Genomic DNA, 19,197 nt, shown 5'->3' with positions numbered 1-19,197 from the left:
TGCTGACAACACCAAGTCATGGGTTAAGATCCCCTATCCGGTCATCTTTTTAAAAAAATAAAAATAGGGCCGGCCCGGTGGTGCACTGGATAGTGCGCCGCTTGGGAAGCGCGGCAGCGCCCCCGCCCGAGGGTTCGGATCCCACATACAGACCGGCTCCCGCTCACTGGCTGAGCGAGGCGCGGGAGCAACACCGAGGCTTGCGATCCCGTTGCCGGTCCCCGGTCCGGTACGGGGGCAACACTGAGGGTTGCGATCCGTTGCCGGACACGGAAAAAAGACAAAAGACAAAAATAAAATAAATAATAAAAATAAAAATAAAAATATATAAATACATAAATAAAATTAAATTATTACATATATTTATTTGATTTTTTTTTTATTTGTCCCCTCACCGTTCCCCTCACCACCACCAAAATGTAAGTTTCGAGTGGCAGGGGTCTTTTTTGTCTTGTTCATGACATATCCCCAGCTCCTAGAACAATGCCTGGCATATCATAAGCCTTCAACGGATTGATTTTAGTTCATTCTAGACAAGTAAGAATCCTCCATGTTTAAAGGAAACCCAAATAAAATATTATGCAATCCACCTGGATAAACCCAACTAGTGTTTAATTCTTCAGTTTCCAACAATGATTTCTGTAAGTAACCGAAGTCCCTTAAGCACAATTTAAGTTCTCAGTAAAGATAGCCACTTTTCCACCTTTTAAAGGCTGATTGGTTCTCCCTCCTCTCAACTTCCACATACATCTAGAAAGACTCTAACCAAAACTGAGTATAGTGGGTTTGTGCATCAAAGCATTCAGCCACGCTATTTTTTTTTTTTTTTTTTTTTTAAAGATGACCGGTAAGGGGATCTTAACCCTTGTCTTGGTGTTGTCAGCACCACACTCTCCCAAGTGATCTAACTGGCCATCCCTATATAGGATCCGAACCCTTGGCCTTGGTGTTATTTGCACCACACTCTCCCATGTGAGCCACAGGTGGGCCCTAGCATTCAGCCACTTTAAGAACAGCATCGAGGCCGGCCCGTGGCTCACTCGGTAGAGTGCGGTGCTGATAACACCAAGGCCACGGGTTCGGATCCTATATAGGGATGGCCGGTTTGCTCACTAGCTGAGCGTGGTGCTGACAACACCAAGCCAAGGGTTGAGATCCCTTTACCGGTCATCCTTTTAAAAAAAAAAAAAAAAAAAAAGAACAGCATCGAATTTCTGGCCACCACTGAGTGCCAGATGTTTTCTCATGATCCTGAAAAAGAAGTCAAAATAAAATATCACACCTGTGACGTTTGCTCATACTTTTTTGCTAAGTATTCCGGCCTGCACTTAAACTTCTTGTGGTTTTTTTCTCCCAGCCTGTTCTTCAAAGCAATATATACCTAGATTTCTCAAAGTTCCTACAGCTATTTTTTTTTTCTTCATTTTTTTCCAAATTTATCTTATGTGAGAACTCTGGATTTACATAATGAAGTACTTAAGAGCAGGAAGCACCAGGTAAACCTGTGCCCTATAGACAGGTATATATCAACATTGAAAGTCATGTTTTCTATAGTCATGTTTCCTCAGCGTTTATATTGTTATTCAGTGTATTTAATATTTTTTAATTTTTTTTTTTTTTCGCATCTGGCCGGTATGAGGAACCGAACCCTTGACCTTGATGTTACAAGGCTGTGCTCTAACCAACTGAGCTAACAGGCCAGCTAGCATACTTAGTATTGAAGGGTCACATCATAATCTCCAATTCTTCTGTTTAGCCCATCCTCACTTGTCATCATTGACTGCTCCTCTCTGCTCTCAATCTGGATTAAAGAAACAGCACCCTTTCCCTCTGCCAAACATCCTGATTACATCATTTCCCATTTTCTGTCCGCTTGACCCAAAAATTGACAAACAGTGAAGAAACCAAAAAGGTCTTTTCTATGAACCAAAATGTTGCAATAATTGTGAACCACAGAATTTGCTGAATGGTATCTTGAAGCTTTTTTTAAAATTAGCAATAAGCAGGCCATACAGAACAATTTATGCAAAATTGCTTTAAGAATTCAAGGTAGTAAGTCAAAAACAGAAAAAAAGACCAAACTTCCAGGAAGGTCAAAGTTCATATTTTTCAAGCAATCTTAAATGTTCAGCTTTGAGGCTCCACCATATATTTGTACATGCCACAAAAGTCATCTGTGTGAAGTTAACACATAACAAAAATTTTTCAATAACTGTATTTTAAGATTCTACATACCCTTTCTTTTAATCAATTTATATTATGAAGAAACATTAAAATTTGTACCTACCTTGGCTGGAGGAACTTTTCCAGCAGCTGTGATCTGACCAGTGAAAAACCGTCCAAAATGATTTGCTGCTAGAACAACAGCCTTATAACTTAAAAAACAAACAAATAAAAAAAATTCTATAAAATGAAAGATCTTAGGTTCATATATCATCATAAGTCATCAATTAAGCTGTATGGAAGAATAAGAATAGCTAACATTTATATAGTACTTATTATGTGCCAAGAGCAATTCTAAGTGCTATATATATACTTACTCCTTTAACCTTTGCAACAAGCCTATTGCTAGGTACAATTACTGCCTTTATTTTATAGGTGAGGAAACTCAGACACAGAGAGATGAAGAGATGTGCCCAAGGTTACTCAACAAGGAAATGGAAAAGCCAGAAGTCTAACCCAGGCAGCCTGACTGCAGAGCGACAATCTTATCCATGATGACTCTCATAACTCTTCATAACAAATACTACAGAAAATCAGTTGAGATTTTTAAAAAGTAATGAAAGAAAGAAAAGAACATGTCAAAAGTGGTTTTCCTTGGTCATGGGACACATACTTGAATTTTCTCTTTTACTTTACTATGTTGTCCAAATTTTTTTGGATGACTATGTAGTCCTTATATAATAGGGGGGAAAACTTTAAAATAAAAAAATTAGATTAGCTATATGCTTGTATATAATTAGATTCCAACCTCAGAGATCTCTAATGATTGAAAGCAGGGATTTTGAGACAGACTGACCTCAGTTCATGTCCCAGTTCTACAACTCATTAGCTTTGTAACCTTGGGTAAATTTCTTTAATTCTCTAACAGTTGGTTTCCTTATCCATAAAGTGGAGATGAAAATAGCATCTGTCTTGGGCCGGCCCGGTGGCGCACTGCTATAGTGCGCCGCTTGGGAAGCGCGGTGGCGCTCCCGCCGAGGGTTCGGATCCCACATACAGACCGGCCGCTCACTGGCTGAGCGAGGGGCGGGAGCAACACCGAGGGTTGCGATCCCGTGGCCGGTCCCGGTCCGGTACGGGCGCGACACTGAGGGTTGCGATCCGTTGCCGGGCACGAAAAAAGACAAAAAGGAAAAAAAAAAAAAAAGAAAATAGCATCTGTCTCTTAAAGTTGTTGTGAAGACTAAATGAAATAATGCAAGTGAAGCATTTAGCATAAAGTCTATCACATAGTAAATGCTCAAAAAATATGGTTTTAGCTAAAGAAACAAACTATGCAATAAGAATAGTGTACACCATCTTTTCTTCAATAGGATATTTTTTACATACTACACTAATTTCATTTTATTATTTTATACTTAAAAGGCCTTTTGCACATTTCATTCGGTAATACACACTCTACCTCAATATTATAATGCAACTATTTAATGTTAAGACCCACCTGCTAGCTGGCAACAAAACCTGTCCCTAACCATATTTTTATATAATAATACTTGTTGTAACAATTGACACATAAACATGTAACAGTCACAACTATTTAAGTTAATCATACCAAAACAAGAAAACAGTATTTTAGAGATTACATTATCTATTGGTCTTACTTCTGAATTCAAGTGATAGAAATATTCAAAGGGCAAATGTGACAAAGATTTAAAAGGCCATTGTAAGAAATTAATTTTAGAATTAGTGTTACAAAAGGTTCAGTTGCTATTGTGAAAAGAATCATAAAAACAAGACTGATCACATAGGAAATGAACAAGAAAATGTTCATAGTGGAAAATAGTGATAAACTAGGCACTTTTTGATGAAAGAAAAAAACTCAGAATGCACAGTTATGAAGTGCAAGCAGCATATCTTCACTGTAATGTGGCTGTGTGTATGAGTTAGATAATGTATCACACACTGTATAGGTATGTACATTAGATCCATTTCACACTACGTATTCTGGCATATCTTCACTGTAATGTGGCTGTGTGTATGAGTTAGATAATGTATCACACACTGTATAGATCCATTTCACACTACGTATTCTACACGTCCTTTTTATGTCCTCAGGACATAAGATAGTGATTTTTCAAACTGTGTCCCATAGATCCCTACAGGTTTAAACTTCAGACAAATCTGGGGCCACAGTGGGTGGGAGAGAGTAGGACTGTTTCTGGACACTCTTCCTCCCCTCAATACAACCAAGGCTACAAATAAATCCAATTTTATTGGATTTATTTATATTGCCTCATAATATTTAATTTGCTCAAAAGATTCTGCACCTAAAAACACTGATCTAGAGTTATTGGTTTTGATATTCTTTCACATTTGTGCATTTCACATGACAGAATCAATGATACCCTTAAAACCTTACATTGTATATTTTCAATATAAGATTTTAAGGCCCACATTGCCTAATATAACTCTTTACCATCTAAACAAATATGGCAACAATTTATTTTGTCCCTTGGTATATGACCTATACCACAAAAAGATATCTTCAAACAAACCATTTGCCACGTTACATTAAGGACAACAAAATAGGTTTTTAACTTGTCATTTTTGTGCATTGCATCTCATTCATATCAAAAGTGAACAGCTGAAACACAAAGTTGAATCTATGGCATATTTGATATGCTACACCTAAAATATAGCTGAAAACTTTCAGCTCTCGTGTCAGGCCATAAAAGGCTTTATTCATGTTAGTCTTTTCTCTATGCACTTTTTCTAAAAAATATTTTCTTTTGTTGGTACCTCACTAGTATTAGCAAATTGTTAACTTCTAATAGTTTTCATGCTCAAATTCTAATTCAATTAGTTTCTTAGAGGAGCTGATTTCATACACTTCATCGTATTTCCAGATTTTTCCTGTCCTCTAAGGCAAAGTCAGCAATACACTGCATTCATGTAGTTATTCCTACCCCTCACCCATGTCAGGCATGATTACTCAATTATAGCCACATTCCTCTGAGCAGAATAGGCCTTAGAATCCTTCTCAACATAGCACCGCAGGCAATAAACAGGGAATGTGTTAGTGCTGTGGGCAAATGAAGCTTATTACCATCTTTGCCTTAAAGGTAAGAGGACATAGTTAGCCCTCAGTTATCAATATGGGTGTTTGACACCAAAAAAAACTTCTTTTAGTGCATTTTCTCTATCCATTAAATATTTTATGAATTTACCTAAGCAAAACCTAATTGAGATGACAAATCTGCTAATATGCATATATTAGATATAACCATATGAAACTGCCAATATTCAACTATTTTTGACCTACAAAAACAGTAATTTCAACCTAGTTATACATATATACATACACATATGAAATACAGTATATTCTTCATATGAATAATCTGACAGTTATTTCCTGTGGTGGAGATTAAAGAAGGAAAATACAATGCAGTTCATTTCCTATCTGGTTACCGTGAAACAATAAAATAAGTATTAAAAATAATTTAAGGGCACTCTCAAAAAGCTGCAATCTCCAACAATTACTACAAGTAGAATCATTGCAAGAGAGAAGAGCTAACAGTGTGAATGCTTCTGTAGCTCCACTGTGCTTTTGTTCAATTGAAATGAAAAAGAACCAACCTACCCAGCAATGTTGGCCATGGAGCTTAGCGCGTCATATCCCTGAGCAATTGTGACTCTTGGAACCTGGTCCATCGCCAGGACTGTGGTTTTTCTTTTGGAAAGTTTATTTAGCAAGTCTGGATTTTGGGCTGGGTAAATAAAACTAATCAGTGTTCCTGATGTCTTTAAAAGGTCAGCTTCATGAACACCTAATGTTGGATTAACCATGGGGGCTCGTACCTGAGAAAAAAAGTCAAGTCATAGATTAAAATATATAAATACCTTCGTCATATTTTTTAGTACACAGGACAATTTGGATAATATGCTACGATTAAAATGATACTCCAGAAGTAAATCCTTCATCAACAAATTCTGACAGAAATCTTAAGCAAGGTAAGGCACACGAAGATGTATACCATCTATCTTCTGACTGATGACCTACTGACCAGGCTAAATAAAGAGCACACGCCTGGGAAATAAACAGTACTGGGACAGGTTTGACAATTAACTGTAGAGCAGTGAAAAAATACGGAGCTTCTACAACAAACCTATCCTCCCAATGTTTCTCCCAATAGTGATGTTACCTATTACTCTGGTAACATTAAGAGATGTTAGAATAAAAAGACAGGAAGTTTTTATTATTTGTTCAAAGATTCGAACCTTGCTAATTTTGGCAAGCATAAACACTTGGTGAGACCATTGAGAACATTGTAAACTAAAATCTCCATGGTATTAAGTACAGATTTATGTCACCTTAAAATTCCAGATTACTATTTATAAACAAACACAATTCAAATTAGTAGCCTTGCTGAAGTGGGTTTAAGCAAAAAGCTACAATATATTCTGTTATGTTCAGAAGTATCAAATAAATCAATGAATACACACTCCACATGCTTGAAAGTTTCAAACATCCACTTTTTAAAGCCAAATTTTAAAAATTCCATTTTAAAAGTGTTTTAAAATATGTTTTATATACAAGTTTAAAATCAATCTTCAATTACAATATGTCATTTCATTAGCTCCCAGTCCACAGTAGTGCTTTTAGGCAAGTTAACACAGAAAACACACCCTCTGGGATTTATGTTTTAAATACAAACACAAACACTGAGTCAATAATTTCATATCATAGCATTTCACCTCAATTTACCTATGAGACCCCTTTGTCTGTTATTCCCATTTCAGTTGTTGATCTGGTGATGAATGTGATTATAGGTTCTGGACTAATTAAGACTTTCTGATAAGGTCTATTTTTCCTCCATGAAAATCTATAACATAGATTTAGTAAAAATTAGAGGACAACTCTGAATTGATTCTACTGGCCTCTATCAAATGCTCAGCTGAGACTGTTGGTATCTGAATAAGTCAAACCAAGGGAATGTTTCCCTTAATGTGCTCCTTGGGATGTTAACAGACTTGACTCAAAATAGTCCCAAGGTCAAGTCATTTATTAATGCTAGTAAAAAGTTATGTAAGTTCCTATTTAATAGAATTTATCATCACGACTTTAACATGATCATAAACATTGTGAATCCCTAAAAGGAACACAGAACATTTACAAAATTTATGTGCACTCTTATTACCCTTTTTTGAGGGACACCTCAAAAGGTTTTGATCCCTACAACATACATTGGAATGGATTATATGTATTTTTCTATTCTCTCTAAGTTCTTTTACTATATACCAAATTATATCACCAAGTATCTATAAACCTAAAACTTTAAAAGCTTTAGCTGAACTTCAATTTATCTCCATACCACACATTTTACTATTAATTTTCTATAGTAATAATTGGTTTTGTTTTCTGCAAAAAACAGCATTTAAGATTCCGTTAATTTATTCAGTAGACTTTATGTAAAAAAATCAAAAAACAAACAAAAAAATGTGATTACACTGAGAAATAAATATTTTTAAAAAGCTTGTCTTTCCTGAAAAAGTTTATTTTAATCTGATAATCATGCTTATATAATCCATACTTCCCTGTTTGCCTTGGTTGCGGAAGGCTTGGGATTTAATGTAATGCTCAACTCCAGTTATCATCTATGCTAGACTCTTGATACAGCCTCTACGCCCTTCTCTATATGATTTTTTTACACAAAATCTTAATTCTAAAGTCCCTCAGTGTATAGATTTCTATTGTGTATTATCTTAGGACTTTATTTTAAAGTAGGTAAGGCTACTTAATACTCAGCCCAATGCTGCTTTCTCCAGAATAGTCATGCCCTTTCTAGAAATAGCACTTATGTCAGAGTCAATCAGGTGTCAGAAGATCATTGTACATTCAGTCCTAGGCTTAGTTCCCACTGCCTTCTTTCCATTTTAGTGGTAGTTAAATATTCACCTGTAGGTATCCTGGATATATACAAACCAGGTAGTACAAAGTTTCCCTAGCAAATTAAAAGGGAATTTCCACACAGCAAATGTAAAAATGAAAACCACTTTTTCTCTTCTCATGGTTATACCTAGATCACATTGCCTGACAAAAGTTCTACTGGAGCATGAACAATATTTACAACACGCAACCATTTCCTTGAAAGGCATTGCTTAAAAATAGGAAAAGCTATAACACCAGAGAAAGTAATTTAATATTTCTACAAAAATATTTCAGAAAGCCAGCATACTGCAAATGGGAGAGGGAAAAGGAATAATTACTTTGACCACCAAATCAGAAGCCAGCGCTTCCTTCGTCCCCTGGATTTGGGCACCTGCTGCTCGATAGTGATCATCCGAGAACTTGGAAGCTTCTCCTGCACCCGATTCCACGACAACATTAAAACCCTGCTTGACCAAGGCCTGAACGCCAGCCGGAGACAATGCCACTCGCTTCTCATTCTGGAAAATCTCCTTGGGGACTCCAACAGTCAGTTGCTTATATGGAATTCCTCAAACAAAGGCAAAAAATATATATATATACATTTGGTACAAAATAAACCATGTTTAATAACAGATTGCATAAAATGGAAGTGGGCAGTCTATTCCTCAAAATACATTGCACACACAAGTTGCTGTTCAAAATGATGTTCCTGATTTGTAATCATAATTCTTCTACTTTTGATAGATGAGAAACTTTTATGCCCACAGTCCTGGAAGTGCTAATATTTTATTTAATCAAATGGCTATTTTCAAGACACATGACAAGCTTAGTTTATTCTTTTTATCCTTTTTGGCAGCTGGCCGGTAAGGTGATCTGAACCCATGACCTTGGTGTTATAAGACTCCACTCTAACCAACTGAGCTAACCAGCCAGCCAGCTTAGTTTATTCTTAGAAAAATACAATGGGTCATTGGGCTGGCTGGTTAGCTCAGCTGGTTAGAGCACAGTGTTACAACACCAAAGTCAAGGATTCAGATCCCCTTATCGGCCAGCCACCAAAAAAAAAGAAAAAAGAATGGGGTTGAGAGATCACTCAGCACGTGAACTTTGCTCTTCAAACTAACCATCTTGGATTATCATCTCCCCTTCCTTACGTTTAACAAAGACAGAAGAACAGTACCTAGCTGTGTACTAGACACACTGATGGCCTGTCACACCCAAAGTCCCCTCAGTTTAGCCACAAGCAATTCCTTATAGATTTCCAAGTGGGGTTTTTTTGTTGTTTTCTGGTTTTTTGTTTTATTGGTTTTATTTAGATAAGGGGTCAGCAACTGTGTCAAAGATAATCATCTACAGGGCAGACATGAGGAAAACCAGCAGCCTCAGCCTCTGAGATGACTTATACAGAAACTCTGCCCAAGGACATTTATGTTGGCCAGTGACTATTCAACCCAATCAGGTTTTCTCTCAGGGAGTTTGAATGGGAGACCCATTGAAAGGGACAACGAGAATAGAATGGTATGGAAGTCAAGCATAGCCATAAGGTAATCAAAAAGAGATCAGTAACAACAGTGGTAGAAACAGTTGGCCAGTGACTATTCAACCCAATCAGGTTTTCTCTCAGGGAGTTTGAATGGGAGACCCACTGAAAGGGACAACGAGAATAGAATGGTATGGAAGTCAAGCATAGCCATAAGGTAATCAAAAAGAGATCAGTAACAACAGTGGTAGAAACATCAGTAGTGGATATTTAAAGAGAGAAGATGCACCATAACTATAAAATCCAGAACATTCCACTTCTCTAAGAAGTAGATGAGGGGTTTCCAGGGATCCCATACTTCCCAAGAATCCATACAATAAACCCTCATCACAAAATATAACCTGATGTGATTCTGTTGCTTGCAACCCAAAAGAGCCTATATAACACAGAGATATATTTATATGTGGTTCAGGCCAGCTTTAGCCAAAGGACATTAGTTTCTAATGTTTTACTCAATGTATTTATTTACTCAATGTGTAGGCATAAACACATTTTTTTAAATAAAGAATTTCAGTTTCCGTATAAGGATTACTAAAGTTCAGGAAATCCACTTTTACAACCTAAACTCTGAATATATATAACGAAAAAGTGAATCAAATTAACTCTACAGAGTAACTTAATAACTGAGACCTTAAAGAGATTAAGTTGACCTAGAAATATCTAAATGTGAACATAGTCTTAGAACCCATACTACTTATGCAGTAATAATTTATAGTAAACCCAAAGTAAACAAATGCTGAATCTTACTCCCTACTTGAAGGAGAGGGAGAAATAGAAAGCTGGAAAATATTTAAACTGATGTGCAAAGTTAAATTACATACACTCATCTGAAGTTCACTCATCTGACAACCTCAAATTATCTAGGCCCTACATGCCAAAAGTCAAGGAAGCTTTCAAAGATGACTAAAGTTGTCGAAAGGACTTAGGAGCCAGATTGAAAGAGCTTTCACTGACCAAATACAAGATAATCTGAGCATCAAAAAGAATAATAATTAATGGCAATGGAGTAAAACACATCCAAAGACATTAAAATCCATGAGTTCATACTGATACTTCAAAAATTAATAAATAAAATATGTTTTAAAAGCTTCATTGGACGGGCCAGCCTGTTGCTCACTCGGGAGAGTGCGGTGCTGATAGCACCAGGGCCGCAGGTTCGGATCCCATATAGGGATGGCCGGTTGGCTCGCTGGGTGAGCATGGTGCTGACATCACCAAGTCAAGGGTTAAGATCCCCTTACCGGTCATCTTTTAAAAAAAAAAAAAGCTTCATTGGTCAATTTTGGAGGATATAACATGTGGTAGGCAGTATAATGGCCTCCTAAAGATATCCATGTCCTAATTCCCCAAACCTATGAATATGCTACAATACATGGCAAAGGGGAATTAAGGTAGCAGATGGAATTAAGGTTGCTAATTAGCTGACCTTAAGATAGGAAGATTATCCTGGATTATCTGGATAGGCCCAATGTAAACACAGTGTCTTTAAACGTGGAAGAGGAAAGCAGAAAAGTCAGAGTCAAGAGCAACTGGAATGCTATGCTGCTGCTTTGAAGACAGAGGAAGGGGTCATGAGCCAAGGTATGCAGACAGTTTCCAGAAGCTGGAAAAGACAAGGAAACAGATTCTCCCCTAAACCCTCCAGAAAGAATGAAGCCCTGCCAACATTTTGATTTAAGCCCAGTGACACCTATTTCAGGCTATGACCTCTAGAAGTGTTAAGATAATAAATTTGTGTTGTATGAAGCCACTAAGTTTGTGATAATTTGTGGAAACCAACTGGTTATTACCAAAACCAATAAATAAGAATCAAACATTTATCCCACCTTTCCAGCACAATCTCAGGATAACTAAATAATAGAGGGAAAGCTTTTTTTATAGAAAAATTCTAGTTAATAAATAAAGATAACATGATAGAATATCACCATTTTGAAACCCCTAACAAAATCATGGATTTAGTTCATGACCATCAATCAAATTGCTGCTACAGCCTATGAGTAAAAAACTGATAGTAACTTCATAACAGATACATCACAATGACAACAACTAAGCTCACTGATTAACTTTTTTTAGTTCTTTTTGTTGTTGTTATTGTTTGTTTGTATGTTTGTCTTGGCCTCCAGCAAGGGGATCCAAACCCTTGACCTCATTGTTATCAGCACCATATTCTAACCAAATGAGCTAATATGCCAGGCCTGATTGATCTTCTTGATTTAATGCAACAGATAGCACACAGCACCACCAATCCAGTATTCTTGCCGAAAAAAGCAAACTTGAGTTTGGTTATCAGCACCATATTCTAACCAAATGAGCTAATATGCCAGGCCTGATTGATCTTCTTGATATAATGCAACAGATAGCACACAGCACCACCAATCCAGTATTCTTGCCGAAAAAAGCAAACTTGAGTTTGATCAAGCATTCAAATCTAGCTAACTGTTATAGAAAATACAAGGGACAGAGAAACTGGTTAAACAAGGAGGTACAATGAGCCAAATCTAGAATGTTGGAAATTCTACAGGACAACACTAAATTCTTCAACAAGTAAATTAAAAGAAAAAAAGAGAAGGGGACTCTATAGATCAAAATAGGCCTAAGACACATAGCAAGCAAATACAATGTGTGGATCCTGTTTGAATCATTCTTTGAACAAGCCAACTGTAAATAAGAAGAAAAAGAAAAAGAAAAGAAGAACAATTGAGAAAATATGAATACTGATTGGAATTACTTTCTATGCTTTTCAACGTGGTAATGAAATTGCGGTTATACTAGAGAAAAAAATATAATCCTTATCTTTTAGAGATAAAAATAATTATCTAGGAAATAGTCAAGAACCAGAAATTAAACAAACAAGTCTTATATATACAGAGTCAATACAGAGATCTTAATATCCATGGATTTATTCAAAAGGACAACTCTTACGTCCTCAACAGTTATTTTATTTTATACACAATTTTATCATATTGGATAATCTGGCTTTCCAGACCAGTTTAAAAGAAAACATCTGAAGATAAAGCTGGGGGCTCTTAGGGACAGGTACCCCGCCAACAGTGACTTGTCATCTGAGAACAAGAAAAGAAGCTAATGAAATCTATTCGAGGCAGACATAAGAACTCAAAACACTTAGCAGTTTAGGGGTCCCTAATGAATAAACAAACAGTCCTATAAACTTAAAAACCAAAAAAAGGCATTATCGTATGTGACAAGAGTTGCCCCCCAAATATCCATCCTGTTCCTCCACCTTAGTAACAAAATGCCATTTTTAGCTGGGTATGTTGCCATCTGGAATAAAAGACTAAACGTCCGAGTCTCCCTTCCAGCTACAAATGGCCACATGTCTGAGTTCTGGCCAGTGAGGGGGTAGACGGAAGTGCTGGGAAGGTCTCTGCTGAAAGGGAACTTGACTCAGCTTACAAGGGTGCCCTTTTAGCCTCTCCTCCTCTGGCCTATACCCAAGAACAGAAGTAAGCAGGGAATGTCTTAGGCCACTGGAAGACTTCAGCTCTTACTCTGTATGAGCTGGGAAGCTAGTAGAGAATGAAGCAGAGAAGTGACATGATCCCATATTTTAAAAAGACTATTCTACTGTCATGTGCAGAGCAGATTGTAGTGAAGCAGACGTAGAAAGCACAGAGACCACTTAGGAAACTGGTACATCAGTCCAGGGGACAAATGATATTGGCTTCGACCAAGATGATAAAAGTGGCAATGATAAGAGGATAGATTGTAGATACAAGACAGGGTTGATCTATAGCTATAGGAGGATGAAGGATGACTCTAGGGTTTCTGACCTGAGCAACTGTGATGAAGTTGCTATTTACTAAATTGGGAAACATTAATGTGGATCGACTAATACACTAAATTCCTAATTCCTGAGCATAAATGCACTATATATGGTACAGTTCCCCATTCTAACTAGGAACAAGGAAGGGCTGCTATAAGGAATAGTCTCCTGAGTACAACTCAACTGGCTTATCTTTTTTTCTTTTTCTATTTCCTTTTCTTCTGTTAGCACTGGCAACCAGGAACTTGAAATACATGGAAAATATGAAAGCACTCACTTGTTTTTTATTAAAAATGATCACTCACAAGCACAAGACTATAAAACTGCATGGCTTTTCCTTTTATCTATCAGGAGATCTATCATCTCCTGTGACTTGAGGTTTGATTTACAAACAATGAAGTGAGACTTTACCTGCTTTTACAGGGGATTTACACCACAGTGCATGATGCGTATGAAATGTTCGTAAAAAATTCTTCTTCCCACGTAGAACCTTACAGGACCCCAAATTGGTAAGTAAAGAACATGAACAGCCAGTCACCACTGTTTTCAGTAGGTTTGCCATGTTGATATTTGCTCCCAACTTTCTGAATCCCCAGTTTCCTTGAAGGCAAATCACTAAGAGGAAAGAAAATAAAATGTTTATATTCCAAGAAAAAAATACTTCACCTTTTGAACAACATCAAAAACATAAAAAATACTAATTTAAAGAGATCAGAATATAATGATAATATATGTGGGCATCTACAAAAAAGTTATTTGCCAGGTCCTTTTTTACAGAAGATGCTTCAAGAGTTTGTTTCCAATTCATGTATTTAAAAGTCGAATCCATTTTCCCACTAAAATTAGAGTTATAAATTCATTATTCAATTCCAAGCCTAGGTCACATAAGTCTATTTGACCCTTAATGTAGCTGCAAAGCTTAAATACACACACACACACACACACACACACACACACACACACACACACACTACTATAGAACCAAGTCATACTTTACATTAAAGTATCTTCTAAGTCAGCACATCCAGCAAAAATTGCATATCATCAAAGTTATCTTTGAATTTTCCTTCATGTGTCTAAAATACTGTACAGTACAATAGTGACATACATGTAGCCACCAGGTTGTATAGAAAACATTGTCATACTATTCCATGCAGCAGGATGCTCATCAAGTGAGACCCCCTGAACTGGGGCTGACTGAGTGAACACAAGATTCACGTCTTCCAAGTGACCCTCTCAAGAAAATTAAACATGCATGGGATATGACTCCAAGAAAAAAGAAATTCCATGGTATCTTTATCACACAGGCTTGTGCTTGCAGATGTGGATGTAACTACGAACTCTTTTGCCAGTGGTTCTCACAAGTGGCTAATTTTTGCCAGTTCTAACCAGGCTGGGTGAAGTGCCTCTGGCCTTTGCTATTATTGACGCTTCAGCAGCTACCTCCATTGCCCTCCTTGGCAGATCCCCAGGGATGCACGGAAGGCACTTCCACCAACCCCACAATTCCCAATGTTTCTCCACCTTTCTCCTCTTTGCTTCAAGAATGGGAAGAAGCTGAGGACCAGGAACTCCATCAGGCAAACTCAGATAAGACTATCAACTATGCCTTTTGGTTCTGGTCTATCATGTGGCCCTCACAGGACAGAGCACCTGATCCCAGCAGCCTCCAGAAACACTCTTCCAGACTCCAGAAGGATTTAGCTCATCTTTAATTTTACAAATGTTGCCACAACTCCCTGAAGAAACTTTTTTAAATACCAGAAAGCAATGCTGGTAATGGAAATTCTCAATTGAAGCAGTGCTTATTCCTAAAATGACCTTTAATTTGACAAACATGTACCAAGGTTAGAGTCTCAGAGGTACTGCCATTAAGAGCACTTGTAGAATTAAACTGGAATGGGTCACTGTGATATTATTATATATACAAGTATTTGTAAATATTTATATAATATACATATGCATACATATATATATTATATATATATATATATATATTTTTTTTTTTTTTTTTTTTCCATCCATGGTTCCTGGCTCCCCAAGGTAAGACTTGAATCTTCCTCAGCTGTTGTCTTGGAAGTGGCCATAAAGGAATCCTCCGGCCTGTCTCATAAGACCCCAATTCCAGAAGGGATCCTGCCCCATATCCAGGAGGAAGGAATGCTACATAGAGAGGCCAAGAAGAATCTAAATAAACAAGCCTCTCTGGGTTTCCATAATCAGCCTACAAGCATTGGATCATACCCTTTTCTTCATATTTCCACATGGTTGTCCATGCTTCAATCATGCCTATCCATTGAAGTCACCACAATAAGCCCAAGAAGACAGGGAACAGGGAGCTTCTGGACAGCTGAACTCATCTGTGTGCTGGAAGGACAGCACACCCCAACTCCACAGGGACAGAAGTTCCTGCATCCAGGACTCTTCCAGACCTCACCTTATGTATCTCTTTATATGGCTGTTTATTTGTATCCTTTCAAATCTCCTTTACAATAAATCGGTAAGCATGTTTCCCTGAGTTCTGTGAGCCAGAGCCGCTCTAGCAAATTAATTGAGCCTAAAGAGTAGAGAGGAGTCATGGGAATCACATCTTGAATTTGACTCGTCAGAAATTCCAGAGGATGGACTTGTGACTGTGCCTCAGTGCACTCAGTCTTGTGAGACTGAGCCCTCAACCTGTGGGGTCTGACACCATCTCCAGGTACACAGCATCAGAACTGAACTGGAAGACACCTAGCTGGTGTCCACTGCAGTACTGATTGCTTGCCTGCTGGTAGGGAGAGATTCCACACATCTGTTGTCAAAGGCATGTTGGGAGAGTATAGGGAGAGAAACTGAACTGAGTGTGTTTTTTTCCACTCAGTCACACACTTAGAGATAAGAAAAGTCAACAAGTAATAATACTACAAAGCAGAGAACACAAGCACAAAGTTATTTGAGGGATCAAAGAAGGAGATCATATCCTCTTAGAGGGCTCAAAAAAGGAAGGGAAAGGCATTCAGATGAGATAAAAGAGAAAAAAGTTACAAAAGAGGGAGAATGCAAGATATGTTCTAGCAGGCAATTAAAAATGTGTATGAATAATTCTTTGCATTTGAATAGATGATTTTAGATTTTCAAAATGTTTCCACATATGTCATTTCATTTCAGTCTCAGGGCATTCCAAGTCCCATAAATACCCTCCTCACTCATTCACGGGTCACATACTGGGTTATTCATGGCTGGATACAGACAGCAAATGAGTGCAAAACTCAGTCACATATCCAAAACATTCACTGAGGGAGATAGAAAGATAGATGAGAGATAATTCTTGTCTTGAGGGAGATTTTTTCCTACCATTACTAAATGACCTACCCTCATCCCAACCTCCTCATTTACTGGAGATTCTCTTCTGGATCATCTCAGCTCCCCAACAACCACCATTCTCACAGGCTGACAAAGATTTCCCAGACATTCTCAGCAAAAGAACGAACAGTGCCCTATACCGTCCGAGTCTACCACTCGCTTGCTATCTGACCTGAACCTCTCTGATCCTCAGTCTGCACATCTATAAAAAAAGCATCAGGGAGCAGGTGTCTAGGGTACTTTTAGGCTCTAGAAGTTTCACAATTAGATGAGATTTTATGGTACTTTAAAGCTGAAGTCCTGTTCAATGGTCTGAAGTCTGGAAAATTTGTCCTGCCTACTTAGAAAATGATAATTTGATGTTAAGCAGATCCCAGGCAGGGGCATTAGACATAAATAAGGACAAGGCATTCAGAGGCCAATTTCTCCAAAAGATTCCACTTGATTCAAGTTATGAACATACATGGCAAAGATCAGGAGGTAGTTTACTGGCAAAAGCAGTCATGTCACCGAGCCTAAATCAAATACAAATGGCCCTGGAAGATATTTAGAGAATATCTGAACCACCTTATTGGCCAGTACATGTTTACACCAAAGATAGTATTGCATCTTAATTATCACATCCCCATCTTCATTTTAAAGCTCTCTGCTGCTTCATTATCCCTGTGCTTTAATGACTTTAAAGCAATAAGAGGAAAACATTACAACTTAAAATTGAAAAAAAGCCTTTTTCAGTATGGCATTCCTATGCCTGTTCAATATAAGTTATTTGTGTTACTGTCTCCCCTAATCAAATTAAAATCCTTGAGGGTTGGGCCGGCCCGCTTGAGTGCGCAGCAGCGCTCCCGCCGCGGGTTCGGATCCTATATAGAGATGGCCGGTGGGTTGCGATCCCCTTACCGGTCACAAAAAAGACAAAAAAAAAAAAAATCCTTGAGGGCAAGCACCCGACCTAGAGAGGGAGTATGGCACAGAGGCTTAAGAGGCTGAACTCTGGATTGAAAGCCCCCACTCTGCAATTTAGCTGTGTGACCTTGGCAAGTCACTTAACTTCTCTGTACCTGATTTCCTCATCTATTAAATGGGTATCATAACAGCAGCTACCTCACAGAGTTGTTGTGAGCAGGAAAAGAACACAATATCTTTATTAGCTGTTATATTCACTTTGGTATTACCTCTGGTCCACTGCTTTGCACAAAATAGAGGAGTCAATATGTATTTTTTGACTAAATGAATGAATAACTAGGGTTAGGTAATATGAGTATCTTTTGATCACATTCTCCAAGGAGTTTCAGCAAATTTCCTTTGAAAATGAAATGCTTATGAAGCCTTATGGAAAACTGATCCTATCAGCAAAGGTAAAGAGCCAGACCACGCCTGCTGATAAGGTAATCCTAAACTACCCGTTCAATAATTAATAAATAAATAAATAAATAAAAGGCGAGGATTGCAAATAAAAAGGGTGCAATGGAGAAGAGGGTAGCATTTTAAATAAGAGTAGGTAGGCACATAAACCCCACCGCTCCAAATAGTCTGTCCTGTAGTAATCCTGACAAACTGCTCAAGGACTGCCCTGCACCACAGGGCAAATAAAGGACGCCTGCAACAATAAACAAGCCACGCTTTTAAAAGCGAGACATACCAACAAGGACATACCAAGTGCCACAGCCACTGCCACCGGTACTGCCCCTCCCTCGGCAACTAAACTGCCACCTCTGGCAAGTGCCCGAGACTACTATTTATAACTCCCCCCACCCCCCCGCTGGAAGCCGATTGGCCGAGGCTACAAGATAGTCATTCCGCCTCTAGAGTTTGAATCAGCTCTGCCCAGGCCGCCCCCTCCACTGTCTCTCCCCCTTCGCCAGCCCGGGCCCCACTCTCGGCCCTAGAGAAGCTTGCATCCACCACCACCATAACCCCCGACATACACCCACAACTTTTGCTTGCTATATCCTTTATCCACAGCCGGGGACCCTCCCCGAACTCCTTCAAGGTTCAAGCACAATTTGGGGCATCTAGCTGCCACCTCTCTGGGTGCACCGCCCATTGAAAGTCCTCTATGACCTTCCTCTCCACCACCTTCCTCCTTGTGGGTCGAAATGACTCCGTATGACTCTCCCTGTCCCCCAAAGCTCCAAGATTTGCAGCTCTGCACCTGCACAGCTGCCGCCTCATTCCCTGCCCTGTGCTGGGACCCAGTTCCGAATCCGCCCGCCCACTCCCTTCCATGTCGCCCCTGCAGAACACCAGAAAGGGGGCTCTCGAGGCACTGTTCCCCTTCCTCCCCGCCCAAACCTCGGCCTGCGGGCGCCCCAGGGCACCTAGCCCTCCAGGCACTGCGGGCCCCGCCCCCTTTCTGCTCTTTGACAGGTCACCTTCCCGGCGGGGGTCGGTGGTCAACAACTCCAGCCCCGCGCCCCTTTCCCGGCCGCGCCC

At 38.7% G+C, this 19,197-nt stretch overlaps 1 protein-coding gene across 1 annotated transcript in view; it reads right to left on the bottom strand.

Moving 5' to 3' along the window:
- Window positions 1–19,197, bottom strand: part of NNT (nicotinamide nucleotide transhydrogenase) — a 103,284-nt gene that overhangs the window by 83,667 nt on the left and 420 nt on the right. The window contains exons 2-5 of the mRNA XM_008586273.1: window positions 13,828–14,031; window positions 8,431–8,660; window positions 5,804–6,021; window positions 2,288–2,375 (exon numbers count right to left, since the gene is read on the bottom strand). Coding sequence (XP_008584495.1) covers window positions 2,288–2,375; window positions 5,804–6,021; window positions 8,431–8,660; window positions 13,828–13,978 — 687 coding nt within the window. The 5' untranslated portion in view covers window positions 13,979–14,031. The remainder of the gene's footprint in view (window positions 1–2,287; window positions 2,376–5,803; window positions 6,022–8,430; window positions 8,661–13,827; window positions 14,032–19,197) is intronic.

Source organism: Galeopterus variegatus, unplaced genomic scaffold (assembly GCF_000696425.1).
Source record: "Galeopterus variegatus unplaced genomic scaffold, G_variegatus-3.0.2 Scaffold3913, whole genome shotgun sequence".
Classification (NCBI taxonomy): domain Eukaryota; kingdom Metazoa; phylum Chordata; class Mammalia; order Dermoptera; family Cynocephalidae; genus Galeopterus; species Galeopterus variegatus.
The sequence above is the reverse complement of the archived record's forward strand: the minus strand, read 5'-3'. Positions and strand labels throughout refer to the sequence as shown.